This window comes from Lucilia cuprina, chromosome 3 (assembly GCF_022045245.1).
Source record: "Lucilia cuprina isolate Lc7/37 chromosome 3, ASM2204524v1, whole genome shotgun sequence".
NCBI classification, from domain to species: Eukaryota; Metazoa; Arthropoda; class Insecta; order Diptera; family Calliphoridae; genus Lucilia; species Lucilia cuprina.
The window spans coordinates 64,646,258-64,663,989 of record NC_060951.1 but is presented as its reverse complement, the minus strand read 5'-3'; the positions used below and the strand labels follow the sequence as shown (position 1 = coordinate 64,663,989).

The following is a 17,732-nucleotide window of genomic DNA, read 5'->3' as shown; positions in this document are numbered from 1 at the left end:
AAATATTTTACAAAATTTTGTTATCAAAATTAAAAACAAAACAATAATCTCCAGCGATGCGTAAAAATTACTTCCTTCAAAAAAGTTGTTTTTACTTTTATTTTCAAGATTGTTTTATACACTGTGAAAAAAGAGAATAATGATTAGAACTGGTTAAAGCCATTATTCTCATAGTTGTACAAGAAATTTTACAATGTTATGGTCATAACAATCATAGTATGATTCATCAAACGAATACATATTTCTCACTATCATTTCATTATCATAAAAATGATTGAGACAAATATATACTTGTTTAAATATTTAATATGATTGGGGTTGTCTTTGATGAATTAAACATAATATGTTTGCAACAACTAAAAACATAATGTTAATAAATTTATAAACTAATGGTGAAATAATTACTGTGACCTTAACCAACCATATTTTTCTCTTACTGTAATAATAGGTACTTTTCATAAATTCGAAAAAAACTTAAATTTAAGTCAAAATGACAATTTATTAAGTTGATTGTAAACAATTGCGTGTAATTTAATCATCATTATTAACATTGACGTCGTCAACTGTATGATCAGCATTGTTTTTTCTGTTCATAAATTAAATGAATAAATGTAAAACATATTCATATGTAAATAACAAAGTTTGTTTGTCTTGTTTTTTTTTTTGTATTCATGCGTGAATAATTTTTAAATGTTTATGTCAGTTTTTCTTTAAAAGAAAATAAAAAGTTGTTAATTGTTTAATTTAACTGTTAAACAGTGAAATTTGTTGTATTTAACATAAATAGCAAAAATTTACTATTTTTGCTTATTAAACATTTAAATGCAAAATTTCTTATTGTTTAGCTATATTAGCAATAAATTAAGTATTTTTATAGGAAATTTTTATAATTTATGATTTTTATTATTGATTACAAAAAAAATAAAAATAAAATTGTCCCACATTACAATGCATTTGAAATTAATTTCCACTTTCTCTCTCAAAAAAGCATAATATGCATTATAATAATAATAAATTATTACGAGGGTGGGCTTCAAAGTTGAATTTTAAAATCTCCAAATAATTTTACTGTTTAAGCAATTTATTAAATAAAATTAAATTTTTTTAATATTGAAAAGCTTAGAAATTTACAAGGTTTTGACTTTTTAATGATAAAATATATAGTATATTTTGACTATAGACTTGACTATAGAATAGGCTATAGACTAGACTATAGACTAGACTATAGACTAGACTATAGACTAGACTATTGACTAGACTATAGACTAGACTATAGACTAGACTATAGACTAGGCTATAGACTAGGCTATAGACTAGACTATAGACCAGACTATAGACTAGACTATAGACTAGACTATAGACTAGACTATAGACTAGACTATAGACTAGACTATAGACTAGACTATAGACTAGACTATAGACTAGACAATAACCTAGACTATAGGCTAGACAATAGAATAGACTATAGACTAGACTATAAACTAGACTATAGACTAGCCAATAGAGTAGACTATAAACTAGACTATAAACTAGACTATAGACTGGACTTTAGACTAGACTATAGACTAGAATATAGACTAGACTATAGACTAGACTATAGACTAGACTATGGACTAGACTATAGACTAGACTATAGACTAGACTATAGACTAGACTATAGACTAGACTATAGACTAGACTATAGACTAGACTATAGACTAGACTATAGACTAGACTATAGACTAGACTATAGACTAGACTATAGACTAGACTATAGACTAGACTATAGACTAGACTATAGACTAGACTATAGACTAGACTATAGACTAGACTATAGACTAGACTATAGACTAGACTATAGACTAGACTATAGACTAGACTATAGACTAGACTATAGACTAGACTATAGACTAGACTATAGACTAGACTATAGACTAGACTATAGACTAGACTATAGACTAGACTATAGACTAGACTATAGACTAGACTATAGACTAGACTATAGACTAGACTATAGACTAGACTATAGACTAGACTATAGACTAGACTATAGACTAGACTATAGACTAGACTATAGACTAGACTATAGACTAGACTATAGACTAGACTATAGACTAGACTATAGACTAGACTATAGACTAGACTATAGACTAGACTATAGACTAGACTATAGACTAGACTATAGACTAGACTATAGACTAGACTATAGACTAGACTATAGACTAGACTATAGACTAGACTATAGACTAGACTATAGACTAGACTATAGACTAGACTATAGACTAGACTATAGACTAGACTATAGACTAGACTATAGACTAGACTATAGACTAGACTATAGACTAGACTATAGACTAGACTATAGACTAGACTATAGACTAGACTATAGACTAGACTATAGACTAGACTATAGACTAGACTATAGACTAGACTATAGACTAGACTATAGACTAGACTATAGACTAGACTATAGACTAGACTATAGACTAGACTATAGACTAGACTATAGACTAGACTATAGACTAGACTATAGACTAGACTATAGACTAGACTATAGACTAGACTATAGACTAGACTATAGACTAGACTATAGACTAGACTATAGACTAGACTATAGACTAGACTATAGACTAGACTATAGACTAGACTATAGACTAGACTATAGACTAGACTATAGCCTAGACTAAAGACAAGACTATAGACTAGACTATAGACTAGACTATAGACTAGGCTATAGACTAGACTATAGACTAGGCTATAGACTAGACTATAGACTAGACTATAGACTAGACTATAGACTAGACTATAGACTAGACTGTAGTCTGGTTGCGAATTCATCAGATATTTCACGATGATTTTTATTCGAACTCCTTTGCGGTAGTTGGACTCCAGCTTTAGGGGGTCTTTTAAAAATACCTTCAGCAGTTCTAAAGAATTTAAGTTACATTTGTACCAAAATTTCGAACGACAAACTTCGTTTATTATAATTTGGCGTAGACTTCTACATATCTAAGGTCATTTCAACAAAAGTTTAGTTTTATTTCTATAAAATCCCAAATTTATTACAGAAAATCAATTTATAATTTGTATTATAGACTTATTTTCTCCATTTATTTATTATCCGCATCATTATTTAAAGTAGGTACTTTTTTTTATATATTATACTTTGTATTACGACAATGAGTCAGTCAGTCATAATTTATTTCTGTTTTAAGTTATAAAACTAAAAAACCTTGATCTTGAACGTGACTATATTTAAATATGGTTTACGCTTGTAGTGCCATTTCAAATGGCTTAAATAAAAAAATATAAATAAATAAAAAATATATTAGATTATGGTTTTGAAATAAAAAAAGTAGTCGGTTTATTTTAAACGAAGTCATTAATTAGTGAGTCAAAAACAAATATTAGATTTAAAATAAAGTAATATATTTTGTATCTTAATTATGAATATTGGAAAAAGGCACTTAACTACGTCAGAAAATAATCATATGTGCTAAATTTAAAATTTTAAAAGGTAAATAGAACAAATTTAAATAAAAAACTACAGTATTCCCTGTTTAATTGTGCCACCCTCGGAGTTATTACTGCCTTTAAAAACCCAAAGATGTTGACAATTTTGTTGAGTTAAATTATCTGAGCAGAATTGTATTCTATAAATATATTCTCTTATGTCAAGTTATATAAATATGTAGTTCAACTTTTTAGTATTTTTATTAATTTATTCTAAAATCTTGTTTATTTACTTCCACCTCAAAAAAAAAAAAAAAAAAAAGAAACTTAATAAATATTAATGTAATTTTATTAGTCATTGAAATGAATTTACTTTAAAGTTTATTTAATTTAATTTTAAATAGAATTTTTTTGTCTGGCTGCCAAAACAGTTCGAAAAAAAGTGTGTTATTTCAAAGCGGCCTCTTCTTCTTAAGAAAAATAGCAATAAAATTCTATACAAATCTAAATTTTTGCTAAATTTAAAACATATCAAGTAAAAAAGCGGACTCTTTGAACAATATTCCCTTAAATCATATTTGGCTGCCAAAAAATAGTACTTGTGCCTTTTCAACTTAGAATGAATAATTAATGTCAAGTATTCTTTTTATTATTCGTTACTTTTTCAATAAAAAATTCCAATATTATTCATAATTTAATCAATAAATTTTCAAGGTCTTTTGATAAAAAACCAAGCCCTAATGTTTTATAAAAATTTTCTTAAATCCTTAAGTGGAAAATTGTTATAGACTGGGCGGACCATAAAAAATATCTAAACTAAAAATAGAATGATAATTAAAAAAAGTTCAAACCCATATCGAAAACTATAACAAAATATAAAATTCTAGAAAAATCTAGACTTTTCTGAAAGTATTTCGATTTAAATTTATTTTAAAAAAAGTACTAAATTTAAAAAACATAGTTTTTTAGTGTAAAAATATTTAAAATTCAAATAATTTGTCATTTTATGTTTTGAATACAGATTAATTCAGATGAAAATGTCTTTTGGGTGGAGTTACATTTATTTTTGTAATTACTTTTTTTTTCAAATAGAAAATTAAAAGTTATTTATCTCTCGGATTTTCAATAAAAACATAATACAAAACCTGTGATTTAATATTTTTAAGAAGAAAATATACAAAACACTAGGTAAAATAATTATAAGTACCATATAGACTTAATAACATCTCTTGACAAATTTTAGTAACGATATACTTATATACATAACGTTTGTAATTAAAGTCTAACAGAGGTTTGATTTATAAGAGGATCAATCTATAGGATTTTATATAGGTAAGGTCAAATCAAGTAGTTCAGTCCCATAGAAAAGTAAAGGACCTAAGTTTTGTTTTTAATTTAAATGCCCTGTAATCCCTACAAATATTTCAAACACTGTCTTGTGTTCGGAATCCTCCCTCTAATATTTCATTTCAACTGGTTGTTGACATCTTCAGTCACAATAATATGATTAACTGCCACAACTCTCTACTAACTGACTCTGTAAAGTAAAACTCCCTTTGGGGATTTATGTGCGATGACTCCATATACCATGTAAAAAAAGAACATTTGAACATTCAATATTTATATCTTTTTGCAAAGTTCATAATGATGACAACATGTTGTACAACATACAACATTCATAAATTTTTATACATAAGGGAGTCGTAGGTGCGATGACTGCTTAACCCGGGGAGATTTAAATTAAAAACAACAAATATTAAAACTACTTGTTCCCGTAACTCTCCACTTTACAATTCACTTAACTTTAGTTTTTGCTTTTCTGTTCATATTCATTATAATCATATTTGTAACTGTAGGTTGGTTGGTTGGTTGGTTGGTGAGTTTTGCTCATATTTTTTTTGTTACTTTTTAAATTAAAACAAATGTTTGGCTTCGTGGAACATACATATTTTTACATATGTATGTACATATGTATAATTTACATACTTAGTATGAAAGTATGAATAACTTTACAAATAAATTGCAATTTTTTGCCTTTGCCGGAAACATTTAATGAAGTTTTTTTTTGTTTAACTAGATTTTCCCCTAAAATGAATGTCTGACAATTCAATTATATTGTTAAAAACTATTTACTTTTCAAAATTTACAAAAAAAACTTTTTTATTTCTGTTAATTAAATTGAAAATTCATTTATTTAAATAATTAATCGAAATTGACAATCAGAATCACATCATCTTTGCAATTGTTTTAATTTTTATTATTTATGTCAGTTCATTGCCAATTAAACAATTTAGTTTCATCAATTAAATGTTTTATTGTAATGATTAGAATATGTATTGAAACTGTAGTAATGAAATAAAAAAAAATTGCAAATTCTTAGAGCATTTAATGGAATTTCACATGATGCCATTTATAAAAATCGAAATAAAATTTTTAATTTATTAATCAAATGGCGTCATTTTAATAAAATAAAGTTCATTGTAGGCCATTACGTTAAAATCTTTATTTTTAAATTGTTTACAAAATCATGATAAAAGTTATACAGAGTGTGATTAAATTATGGATACAATTTGTTTATGAAAAATAAAGTATTAAGTTAGTTAGTTAGTTGGATAATTAGTTAGAAAGTTAGTTAGTTAGTTAGTTAGTTAGTTAGTTAGTTAGTTAGTTAGTTAGTTAGTTAGTAAGTAAGTTAGTTAGTTAGTTAGTTAGTTAGTTAGTTAGTAAGTTAGTTAGTTAGTAAGTCAGTTAGTTAGTAAGTCAGTTAGTTAGTTAGTTAGTTAGTTAGTTAGTTAGTTAGTTAGTTAGTTAGTTAGTTAGTTAGTTAGTTAGTTAGTTAGTTAGTTAGTAAGTTAATTTTTAAAACATTTTGAAAATATTTCACATTATAATTTGTATTATAGAAATGATCTCATGATCTCTCCTTAGCTATTAACAAGTCTTTAAAACATTTGTACAAATTAATTCTAATTCGAAATTTAATACTTGCTTCCAAAATTAAAACAAACTAAAAAGTTCTTGACATATTTAACAAGTCGTTAGCAGTAAAAGCTCATTTTCCTTTCTGCCTCGCAATGTTCCACTTTCAAATTCCACTTTCCTATAAAAGTTTGTAATAAATTTATAAATAATTAATTGTTACATGTAAGTTTGTATGTATGTACTTTTTCGTTTTCGCTAATGTAATTTAATATTAGTAACCTACTAAAAATAAAATAAAAAAAACAATTTAATTTACCATGCAGGCACTTATGTTTTGAGTGCAACAATGAAAAGTTTCATTTAAAATTTTAGCATTTTTTTATCAAAATGTTTAAACATGACATTTTAATGGACTTTTACTTTTTGTTCTATAAAACTTAAACCCGGAGACTCTGCACTTGAAATGAAATAAATCAAACAACTGACTTGACAAACAAATTAAGTGTCATGTAGTGGTAGATCCACCCACCCCTTTTTTCTGAAGGACCGTACATAAACCGTATGCAAAGATATATATTTATTTTCAAACCAGACAATGTTGATTTTTATAATTTCCGGCCAAAGTGAAGTCAAGCAGACTGTTGCTTTAGCCAGTCAGCCAGTCAGTCTATAACGGCAATCTATTAGATAAACACAAGCTAAAAGTGCAACATCTGTGTTAGGTTGGATAAAAGGGTGGGGAGTGCTGAAAAAGCTGTAAAAGGAGTAAAAGGTGTCAATTTTTTAAGTATCTCCCCTGTGGCGAAGAAATGCTAGAACTCTACTAGAATGTGGTCGTTGATGATGACGATGCCTTGAAGAGTTGCATTTAGGGGTGGTTGTGTTTATAGTGTTTAACACGATTATTAACCCACTTTGTGTCATGAATACTCAAAGTTCATGTCTTTCTATAGCTATTGTGCCATAATGGGTGGGTGTGAAAAAAAATATAATGAACCAGAGTGTTGTAAAAATGAAAATCCATTAAAAATATATTTTTGCACTTGTAATACGCTATGTATAAATATGTTCAAACATGAGTGAATGTCTGAGCGAAAGAGACTAAAAGTCTCATCGAAATGTAGACGTTGAAATGCATAGTAATATTTTTATTAAAAACAAAAAAATAAATCCATGTTAAACATGTCAAGTGAGGCAAATGACCCTTCGTGCTAGAATAAATACAAATTTACTTACAACGTCAGAGGTTTTTAATTTATTTAAATAATTTTATAAAATATGTTAAAACAAATACCTTAAATAGTTAATTGTTTAATGTATCTATATGTATATCTATCTATCTATCTATCTATCTATCTATCTATCTATCTATCTATCTATCTATCTATCTATCTATCTATCTATCTATCTATCTATCTATCTATCTATCTATCTATCTATCTATCTATCTATCTATCTATCTATCTATCTATCTATCTATCTATCTATCTATCTATCTATCTATCTATCTATCTATCTATCTATCTATCTATCTATCTATCTATCTATCTATCTATCTATCTATCTATTTATCTATCTATCTATCTATCTATCTATCTATCTATCTATCTATCTATCTATCTATCTATCTATCTATGTACTTCCACTTGTAAAATTTAGTCAATTATCAAATAATATAATTCCCACAACATTTATGACAACTCTCTACAAAAAAAAGCAAAGTCAACAACCAAAAAGGAAATAACAAAGCATACTAAAATAACAATATTTAAACCTTCACTAAACAAACTATTTAACTATTTAGTAAAATTTTTTACAGTCTTATTTATATATGATAATTTTCTATATAAATTTCCTCTATAAATTTCTTTTTAGGTTCTTTAACCTCATGACAACCGTAAAATAAATAATACTAAAAACCAAACCAACAACAAGAAGAAAAAACTTTATACAACAAATCAAGGTTGAATTTATAATCGAAACCAAACTTTTGCAAACTGACATACTTAAAGTAAAAAAAGAAAAACAAATCATTTTACAACACAACCATAGACAAACAGACAAACAATCAGAAAGTCAATAAAACGACGAAATATTTAGAACACCAAGCAGGGAGTTAAGCAGGCAGGCACAGCGTCAAAACAACATTATGTCAACAAGAAATCATCCACAAATGGCACCGCCACCACCACCCAAACCCATGAAAGCTCCTTATGCAAATGGCGGTACTACTACTACTACTACAAATGGCACTTTGGCGAATGGTACTACCATCAATAATGGCAATTCAGCTTATTTGCCAACCGATTCAATACACAACAGTCAGAAGCTAAACGGACGTAGTCCTTGTCACACGCCACCGCGTACAGATCGTGAACAAGTTGTAATGACACCCAAAGGTAAAACCGCTAATAGTACAGTCATTTTGATTGAACGCAAACTGGTTGACGAAGTGAGCGATCGTGTTCATGTGGCGGGTGGTGATCACACAGGCATTATCATAAATAAAGATACAGTGAGTGGACAAAAATCTCAGTTACTGCCAGCACAATTATCACTGGAATTCCGTGTATTTTTGGTGAGCGCCAATACGGGCAAACATTCCCAGGAATCACGTACTTTGAGATTTTGGTTTAGAGATTGGCTGAAGAATGATGACGAACAGGCTCATATAGCTCAGGACTTTTTCAAGGAATTAGTTAGTCCTAAAGATTTTCCCAGAGGTGAGTGTATTTTTGTTATCATATTATTTCGTTGAAATATGTTATTTATAAGTGATAAATATAGAAATATAGAAAGTAATCGGTGAGACCAAAACTTTTAAAACATTTTTTTAAGAAAAACATATTTTGAACAAAACATATTTTAATTTAAAATTAGAAAAACTAAAGATTTCCTGAGATAAATTTAACTCAGTTCAGAACGATTGTAAATCTATATAACACTCGTTCTGCTTGCGTTGAGGCCAATCAATAGGATCATTCTAATATTTCTGTCCTTCGTATGGGTTTCTCTCGCTAACGTTTTAAAATTATAACCCGTTGCCTTTAGGTTAACTTTATCAAACTCCCTTCGCTTTCTAACAAGTACATACTTTCGATGCCGAGTGGACTTATACTTATGTATGTCATGCAAAGTTTTCTTATAGTTCAAGACTATTTTAAGAACTGACTCCAAAACTGTTTATTGAAAAATATATAATATTCAGTTACATTATTTTACAAGAAGATTAAGAACAAGAACTGAGGTTTTATAACAATGTTTTGAATATTCGTCCAATTCACAAACAGGGTTGTAGATTGTAAATTATGACATACAACACAACGCTACAAGAAATCATACCTTTTTGTTAGAAATTTGTTGATATTAATCTTAAAATTTTAACTAAAAGTTATTTATTATATTGTTCTACAGATTATGTTGGTTTCATCAAAAAGATTATGAAATTGATGCAAAAAGGTTACGATGAGATTCAATCTTTGGAAATTGAGCTGCGCATTCTAGAGGAAACCGCAGAACCACCATCAAGACCACGTAAGTATTGAATTATAAATGAAATATTTTAAATTATTAAGCAATTTAAACTTAAAATAGAATCAAACGTTGAAATTACTTAATAATAATTTATACAGATTTTTTATCTAAATTATTTCTTTTTTACTTAAAACCAAAAAAAAAAAAAAAAAACAAAATTTGATAATTTGTACTACAACTTTATTTCTACTATTACTACTGTAACTTCTACTGCTCTTCTTTCATCAACTTGTACTACTACTACCTCCTCTTCTATCTACTTCTACTACCACTACTCTACACCCAACATATATTTTTGACTTGATTTCGTTTTTCTGTGAATTTGAATTTCCATTTGCAACAAAAAATTGTCTACGAAACAAACAAAAAAACAAAATGTAAAGCTCGTGATGGTTACATTATTTATTGTTATGGTGATTGCAATCGTAAATATGAGGAGGCTTTAATGGCCCAAAAACAAACAGGTGATGGCGATGATTTAATGAAAGCAATATGGCTTGATATGTACCATGAGCAACTAACAATGTGGAAATGATAATGAAACTAAAACAACAAAATTATTACAAAATTCGTACTAAATATTAATCTAGAATAGATTCATCTATTAAACAACCAACTGACCATCTATTTATCCATCCAACCATCCATGTGCGCTGAAATAATAATTTTATTCTATTTGTTTGTGGTTTGGCGTTCGAACTCTTTCTTACTCATCTCGTGGCCGTCGTACTACTACTATTATTACTTTCCACACCCACGCTTTATCCTCATCTAACATATTAATCATGCTGCGTTTGCTGCTTTAAGGCTTTGAAAACTTTTTGCTTTTATTTTGAATTTTTGTTTTGAACAGGGTTTAAGTCCGATTTGTTATTCTTTTTACGAATTTAAACATTTATATTGCCAAATATTAGAACAATATGTTAAACCTTGTTTTTTTATTTTCAAATTTATTTCCTTTGTCACAAATATTCAATTTTGACTTGTTACTTAATTACAAAAAAAAAACTTCCAAAAACAAACTTCCCCATTAATTACCATTGTTTGTTAATTTTTTTTAAGGGATTTTTCCCCACTAATTTTTATTATTGTTTTGTTGTTTTCACAACAATATCTAATAAGATTTGACTGCCTTATTATTGTTTTATTTAGTATAATTTGTTTTGAGTTTTTTGTTTTATTAATTATTCTTTTATTTGGGCATTGTTGTTAAAACTCGTGCAACGTGCGTGTTGTGGAACATAAAACTTTTTTTGTTTAGTTCTCAGTAACAAAAGCATTAAAAAGTACTTAATTAACAAACAAACAAAAAATATGTAAAAAATAACTATATAAACATTTTTAATAAATCTATTTGTAAAAATTGTTATTTTTGTGTGTATAAAATATTTCCTTAAATTTTCTTAAAAATAGTACCATTTACATTTAGGAAATAGTACTTAGAACTTTTAAAAATAGCAGTAATAACACAAGCCGAATCTCTGAGATATAGTTTGACGTTTCTAAAGGATTGAACAGTGCAGATTTCATATTTGGGATTTAAGTTAGTTAGTTAGTTAGTTAGTTAGTTAGTTAGTTAGTTAGTTAGGTTAGTTAGTTCAAAAGGAGGTTGTACATATACATATACATCAAATCCGAAGAAATACACCTAGACCTCTATCGGGCTTGTTATCCTTAACCAGAGCCTTAGTTGGGAATCGAACCCATCACCTCCGGTCTACCAGACTAGAACACTAACATCTAACCTGGGATTTAAGTAACGAAACAACTCATGGCTTACTCTATATTAATGATATTTATACCCTACACAAGTACGTAGGATATTATGATATTTAAGTATTCTTTATAATTAGCAACACTAGGATTTTCCGGGTAGTTTCAATCGTCATTTTTTAGTCGACTTAAGGATGTTTGTCTGTGAAAAGGTACCAGTTTTCGAATCTTAAAGGATTAATTTTTGAACTGTGTCAGATAATTTTGAGAGCTATGTCCTATATATTAAAAAATATGTACGATTTTGCAAGTTTTTTATTCAGAAGTCATACAATAAAGTTTAGTGCAGATGGGACCTTCCAGTCCATAGCCCTCCAGAACATGACTTTAACTTTTTTAAACTAATAAAACTTAGTAGTTGCTGAAGACAACCAAGAAAAATGTCTTTAGCAAATATCTAAAGCATTAGTCCAAAAAACTGGCCAGTTAAATTTAAAAAAGTTGAACCCCAGAGATCATCTACTTTAATAAAGGAGTGAACAGCGCTAAATCTGAATCTGGCATTATAATTTCTTTATCAGAAGCTTTAGGTAAAAATATGTATATATATCGAAAAAGAATGGTTTAAACTTGTACTTTTAGATACGATATAACGTTTTAAAACTTTGGGACATGATTACTTAACAACCTGGGGATTTAGAGAAAAAATTATTTATACTAATCCTTTCAAAGACCATACTTTGGACCTCATATTTTATAAATTAGTTGAAAACAAATAAGGGTTTTATTTGTATATTTTACTTTATATGAATATTATGGACTTTCAAGTTATTTTCGGAAGTAGACTTTACTGGTGATAGAATCAAACGATTCTTTACCGGTATTGGCAGTGTCATGAAGGCTAATATCAAACTTAGTTCCGCTTATTTTTGAGATATACTAAATTATTTAAAAGCTGTATGTGTTTCGAGACCATATTTGGGGTACAGTTTTACGGGGGGAAAGTAAAATAAAAGACCAGCCGGTCCATAAACCAAAAAACATACATGTGCTAAGGTTTATGTGTACACAAAGGCGGACATAGCTATATCGATTCAGAAAGTGATTTAGAACTGATTGGTATAGTTTTAGGTGGATATATTTTCATAAATCTGCTCAAATTAATTTATAATTAGATATTTAGCTTGGAAAAAAAGACTGAAAGATGATTCAAAATTGGAAATATAATATAAATCAGCTGTTTTAAATTTAAGAAATCTGATTAGATATATGATTAGTTTAAAGAAGAACTTATGGTTTGAAATTTTCTAAGGACATTTTGAATTTAAATGGTATTTAAAACTGCATGCATGACAACAACAAAAAAAAAAACGCTTATTATTTAGCATCCATATATTTGGAATTGAATCACACTTAGGTTAAGGATTATTTGGTAATGAATGAAAAATGTATTTTCCTCCCTTGACATTCCGAAACTAATTTTTAACATTTCCAGCTTAATTTACTACACATGTACAAAAAGAAACAAACCAACAAAAACAGATACAATATTAAGCAAGATGTATTGTGGTTTTTTGTGACAATAAAATAAAAATTTAAGCAAAATAATAAATAATAAACAAAACCGCCAATTTAACATTGAAATGCCCTCGATTTTATTAATCATAATTATTTAAATAAAATAAATATTGTTTTTGTTTGTACATTCTGTTACTCTTAACTACTTTATTTAATGATTAATTAAAAACAATTACTGCAATAATGTTAATTTTACTTCTTTACTCCACTTTTTTCCACAATACAACCAAACAGTATCTATGGATGAGACACAATTTGAATCGCCACCATTGACACAAGAAAAAGTACTCGAATTAATTGAACAGGCCTATCCAAATCCCATAACACCAGAAGATTTAGCCAAGTAAGTTTAGGAAAGAAAAAACAATTATATGAACAACTAATCAATGCATTTATTGTCACATCTTTTAACAGAGACTATGGCTGGGAGGAACAGGATGTTATTTTGGTCTTTATGTCTTTGAAGGAAAGAGGTTTAATTAAATCCATGGAATACAATTCATACACCAGAATACATCATGAAGATAAAGAGATTAAGGTAAGTCCTAGGAATTTAAGCAAACGATAACAATTTTCCTGAAACTTCTTTTTAAAAACTAATTTAGGTGGTCAAACAAATGCCCACAATAGCTTCCAATAAACAACCCACGATTGCTATTATTACCGCTCAATACTGCGAAAAATTGGCGGTGGATGCCATGTTGGAAAATAAGGAAACTTTTGTACGCTACACCACAGTGGGTATGTAATTTATTCGTTTATTTCTTTTATAATTATGCATTTTAACGCATATAGTTTTAAAATAAATTCTAACCAACAAATTTTTCTCTTTCTCTAATTTTCAAATCAATTGAAATAAAAACCGGTTTCTAACCTTAAAATAAAAACGCCTATATCGGTTTCTTAACAAAAAAAAAAAACATTAACAAATTACACACTTTTAGATTCAGATCCCAATCTAACGAATTCTCTGAAAAAGTCCAATAAGAAACGACGTTTTGGTAAGAAAACTCAAGGAGAATTATGTCTGAAATCCTCTATATACATATGTCCTTGTTTATAAATTAAATTAAATCAAACATAAGGCTTTTTGTGTAAAAATTAAAAAAAAAAACAATTTAAAACATTTTCAAAATCTTGGGTTTAAAACGGAATATAAAAATCTAATTATTTATATATATTTAATTAGCGTAGTCCGGACCCCATAACTCATCTTTAACATTCTATATTAAAGGGGACTTAAGTAATATGAAATTCCATCCGTACAATAAAGAAACATAATAATATTTATATTTTTCTGCATTATTCATAAACCTTTATCAAGGGTTTATGGAATTTCGTAAGAAAATTTGATTTATAAATCTTTGAAATAATATTTATACGTTTTTGCATTATTCATAAACCTTTATCAAGGGTTTATGAAACAAATTTCGTATGAAAATTTTATTTAAAAACCTTTGATAAAAGTTTATGTATAAGACCCTTTATTGTGTTTACACGATTGGTATAAAACAATAATAAAGTAAGATGGAAACAGCTATATTTCCATCTCAAATTTTCCATCTGTAATTTTGACAGATCATATTACATGTGTGCTCGTGTAAAGGCGGCTTAAAATTTTAAACTTATCGGTACAACACGAAGTTAAATTTAAAAATACGACGCCATCTACCGGATGAAATTCCCAGGCAATAGTATTCGGGTTATCAGGAAAGTCTTTACTACTTTCATTGATTGTTCAATTGTTATTGTCTATGGTAAATGTATTCACAACATCTTTTTGAGAATCACTTTGTTACGATTAGTTTCTAGCGATCGGTCTCAGACTATAACTAATCCTTTTATACTCATTTCACTTCGAAATTGTTGAAATAGAAACAAGTTTAAAACATACATATTGCAGACAACGTTTTAGAGTCGGTAGATTTCCTCATTAATGCTCTGTAGCAGAGTTCTGTTTTGTAGCAGAGTTCGACTACATTAGATACTAATAATTGGTCGTCAGTCTTGTGACCTTTTTAATATCTTAAAACGGGTCATATTCCATGGAACTCAACTGGCTATGACAATAGTATATTAATAGTTTCACAGTCAAATGAAGCCTAAACAAATCGATACAATCTTATTTAAATCAAGAGAGCTCCTTACCGATATCTGCTCTAAAACAATAGTGCATACACAGTTAATAAATCAGAACAAAATAAATAAAAATATTTAGTTTTAGCTTTAATTATAATTTAATATTTTACCATAAGCTTCCCCAAAGATTTTGAAAATGTTTTATTTTAATCTCAATTGGTACAAGGGTAAATAAATTTAGTAGTGTCCTTAAATTAAGCATTTATGTTCGTTTGCGTTGTCCTCCAAAATTCGTTTTGGTCCATTTTTTATGTTGTCTCAAAATTACTGAAAAGAAAGTAAAGCACATTTTTCGTATCTGTCAAACACCATTCCTGTATGTATTTTTTAACACCGTCACCACCATCACCACCTTTGATGCCCCTCACCTTAGTAACACTTTATCATTCATTTTTTCGTTATAGCAAATCAAATGTTTCAAGAGTTTTACACTAATCCAATCTTTTGCTCTTTCTTTTATATTTTATGTTTTTCCCTTTAGGTGAATCTAACGTTTATACTCTGGGCAATATTGGTGCTCATCGTATTGTCAGCACAAAATTGCCCTCGGTGGGTAGTACTCGTGAGGCTATGACTGCTACTGGCAATACCACCACTCGTTTATTGGGCACATTCCAAAAGGTTGATTATGTCTTTGTAGTGGGTGTAGCCGGTGGTGTACCACATTATACGGACTATAAGAAGCATGTACGTTTGGGTGATGTGGTCATATCGTATGTGGACAAACAGAGAGCTTTGGCTAATGGGTAAGTTTTAGAAAAGGAAGACATTTTGTTGTTTTTTGTTTAATGGCTATTTTTTCATTTAAGTTCCGAAAAACCTTATGTTTATGTCTATAAGAGTGGCGAAGATGTCAAAACCTACTTCCCAGTTAACGATTCCCTGCAACAAATTGCCGAAGGTCTGCATTTAAATATGGAAGCTAAACGTCCTTGGGAGAATTATTTGAAAGAGGGTCTTAATTTGTTGCAACAAAAAACCGAAAGTGATTTCAATCGTCCTGCCCCTAACACCGATAAACTCTTTATGAATATCGGCAATAATGAGGTCATTGAGGTATCACATCCCATAGGCGCTGATTGTGTTGATGGTCTACCTAAATCCCGCCTACATTTGGGTCCCATTGGTTCAGGTCGTGATTTGGTGCGTAATGATAATTTGCGCATAGAATTTGCCAAGAAATATGGCTTATTGGCTACGGATGTGGAAATGAGTTCTGTATTAGACAGTATTATTGGTAATTGTCGGGAAAGCTTTATAGTCATTAAAGGTAAGATGGAATTTAAAGATTTTAATTAAATTAATTAAAAAATTCATCAAATATGATTATAATTTCTAATATCGTTGATTTTTTTTCAACTTCACAGGTATTTCAGATTATAAAGATGGTACCACCACCCGTAAATGGCAAAACTTTGCTTCTTTAGCCGCCGCCTCGGTAGTGAAATCGATTATTTGTGGCATGGATGCTCCCACAAATGTTTAAATTAATTAATTTTTAATTGCTATTTAATAATCAAAATAAGCGTTTATGTATAACAAGGCATTTAGGTTTTTGCAAATAAATATATTTATTAGTTTTTAGTACTAAAACAAACTTAAAAGATTTATAAAAAAATATTTATATATAAAATTTATAACAACACGCCGATTTTTTTCTTTTGTAATTTAAATTATCTAGAAATGCAACATAACCTAAGATTTTTTTCCTAAATATTACAAATTGATTATTGTTATGAATTTTTTTCCTTTTTTTATATAAACTTTTTGTTATTTTTTATATTATTTTTTTAATAAGCATCTGTTTTTTTAATGATAATGTAAATAGTTTAAATTTTATAAATATTATTATAATGGTCAGTTTATTGATTGAAATTTTAATTATGATTAAAGTTTAACCATAGTTTTAATTTATATTTCAAATAAAAATATATTTTATCTAATGTTATATTTTAATCAAGATTAAAATTTCATTTAATTAACTGTTATTTAAAGAAAATAAATAGTTTTATATCAATTATATACGATAAACAAAAAATGAATTTTCTTTAAAAATAAATATTCAATTTTAATGTTTTCAGTTTTTGTTTGAAATTGAAAAGATCATGGCTTAAAGTAGGAACTGAACCCGTTTACTTTTAGTAATAAATTCGACTTTTAGTTAAAAACTGATTTTGTACAAACAATTTGTTTTTGGTCAAAGGGAAATCGAATTGTTTGCGAAATATTTTAGTAGGTTAGGTTAGCAGGCTGTCCCTTGCTGTTCGCATTAAGGGCACACTTGGGTCCATGTTGTGATCCCTTTATTATACCTGAAAAGAGAAAGAAAATGGTCGACGTATTTTTACACTTCGACCCAACTTCTCTATCCAAACCATTTAGTCGCACGAATAAAGGAGTCTATCCTTCGGATA

The 17,732-nt window shown here is 28.3% G+C and overlaps 1 protein-coding gene across 6 annotated transcripts in view; it reads left to right on the top strand.

Annotated features, from left to right (window-relative positions):
* Positions 1-17,131, top strand: part of LOC111674837 — a 28,590-nt gene extending 11,459 nt beyond the window's left edge. For 3 of the 6 annotated variants that reach the window (XM_023435502.2, XM_023435504.2, XM_023435503.2), the window contains exons 2-11: positions 8,230-9,077; positions 9,769-9,888; positions 10,272-10,352; positions 13,414-13,522; positions 13,594-13,717; positions 13,785-13,920; positions 14,124-14,180; positions 15,800-16,064; positions 16,128-16,588; positions 16,686-17,131. In XM_023435502.2, coding sequence (XP_023291270.2) covers positions 8,504-9,077; positions 9,769-9,888; positions 10,272-10,352; positions 13,414-13,522; positions 13,594-13,717; positions 13,785-13,920; positions 14,124-14,180; positions 15,800-16,064; positions 16,128-16,588; positions 16,686-16,804 — 2,046 coding nt within the window. In that variant the 5' untranslated portion in view covers positions 8,230-8,503 and the 3' untranslated portion in view covers positions 16,805-17,131. The remainder of the gene's footprint in view (positions 1-8,229; positions 9,078-9,768; positions 9,889-10,271; positions 10,353-13,413; positions 13,523-13,593; positions 13,718-13,784; positions 13,921-14,123; positions 14,181-15,799; positions 16,065-16,127; positions 16,589-16,685) is intronic. The other 3 variants (XM_023435506.2, XM_023435505.2, XM_023435507.2) reach the window with 3 other exon arrangements.
* The last annotated feature ends 601 nt before the right edge of the window (positions 17,132-17,732 follow it).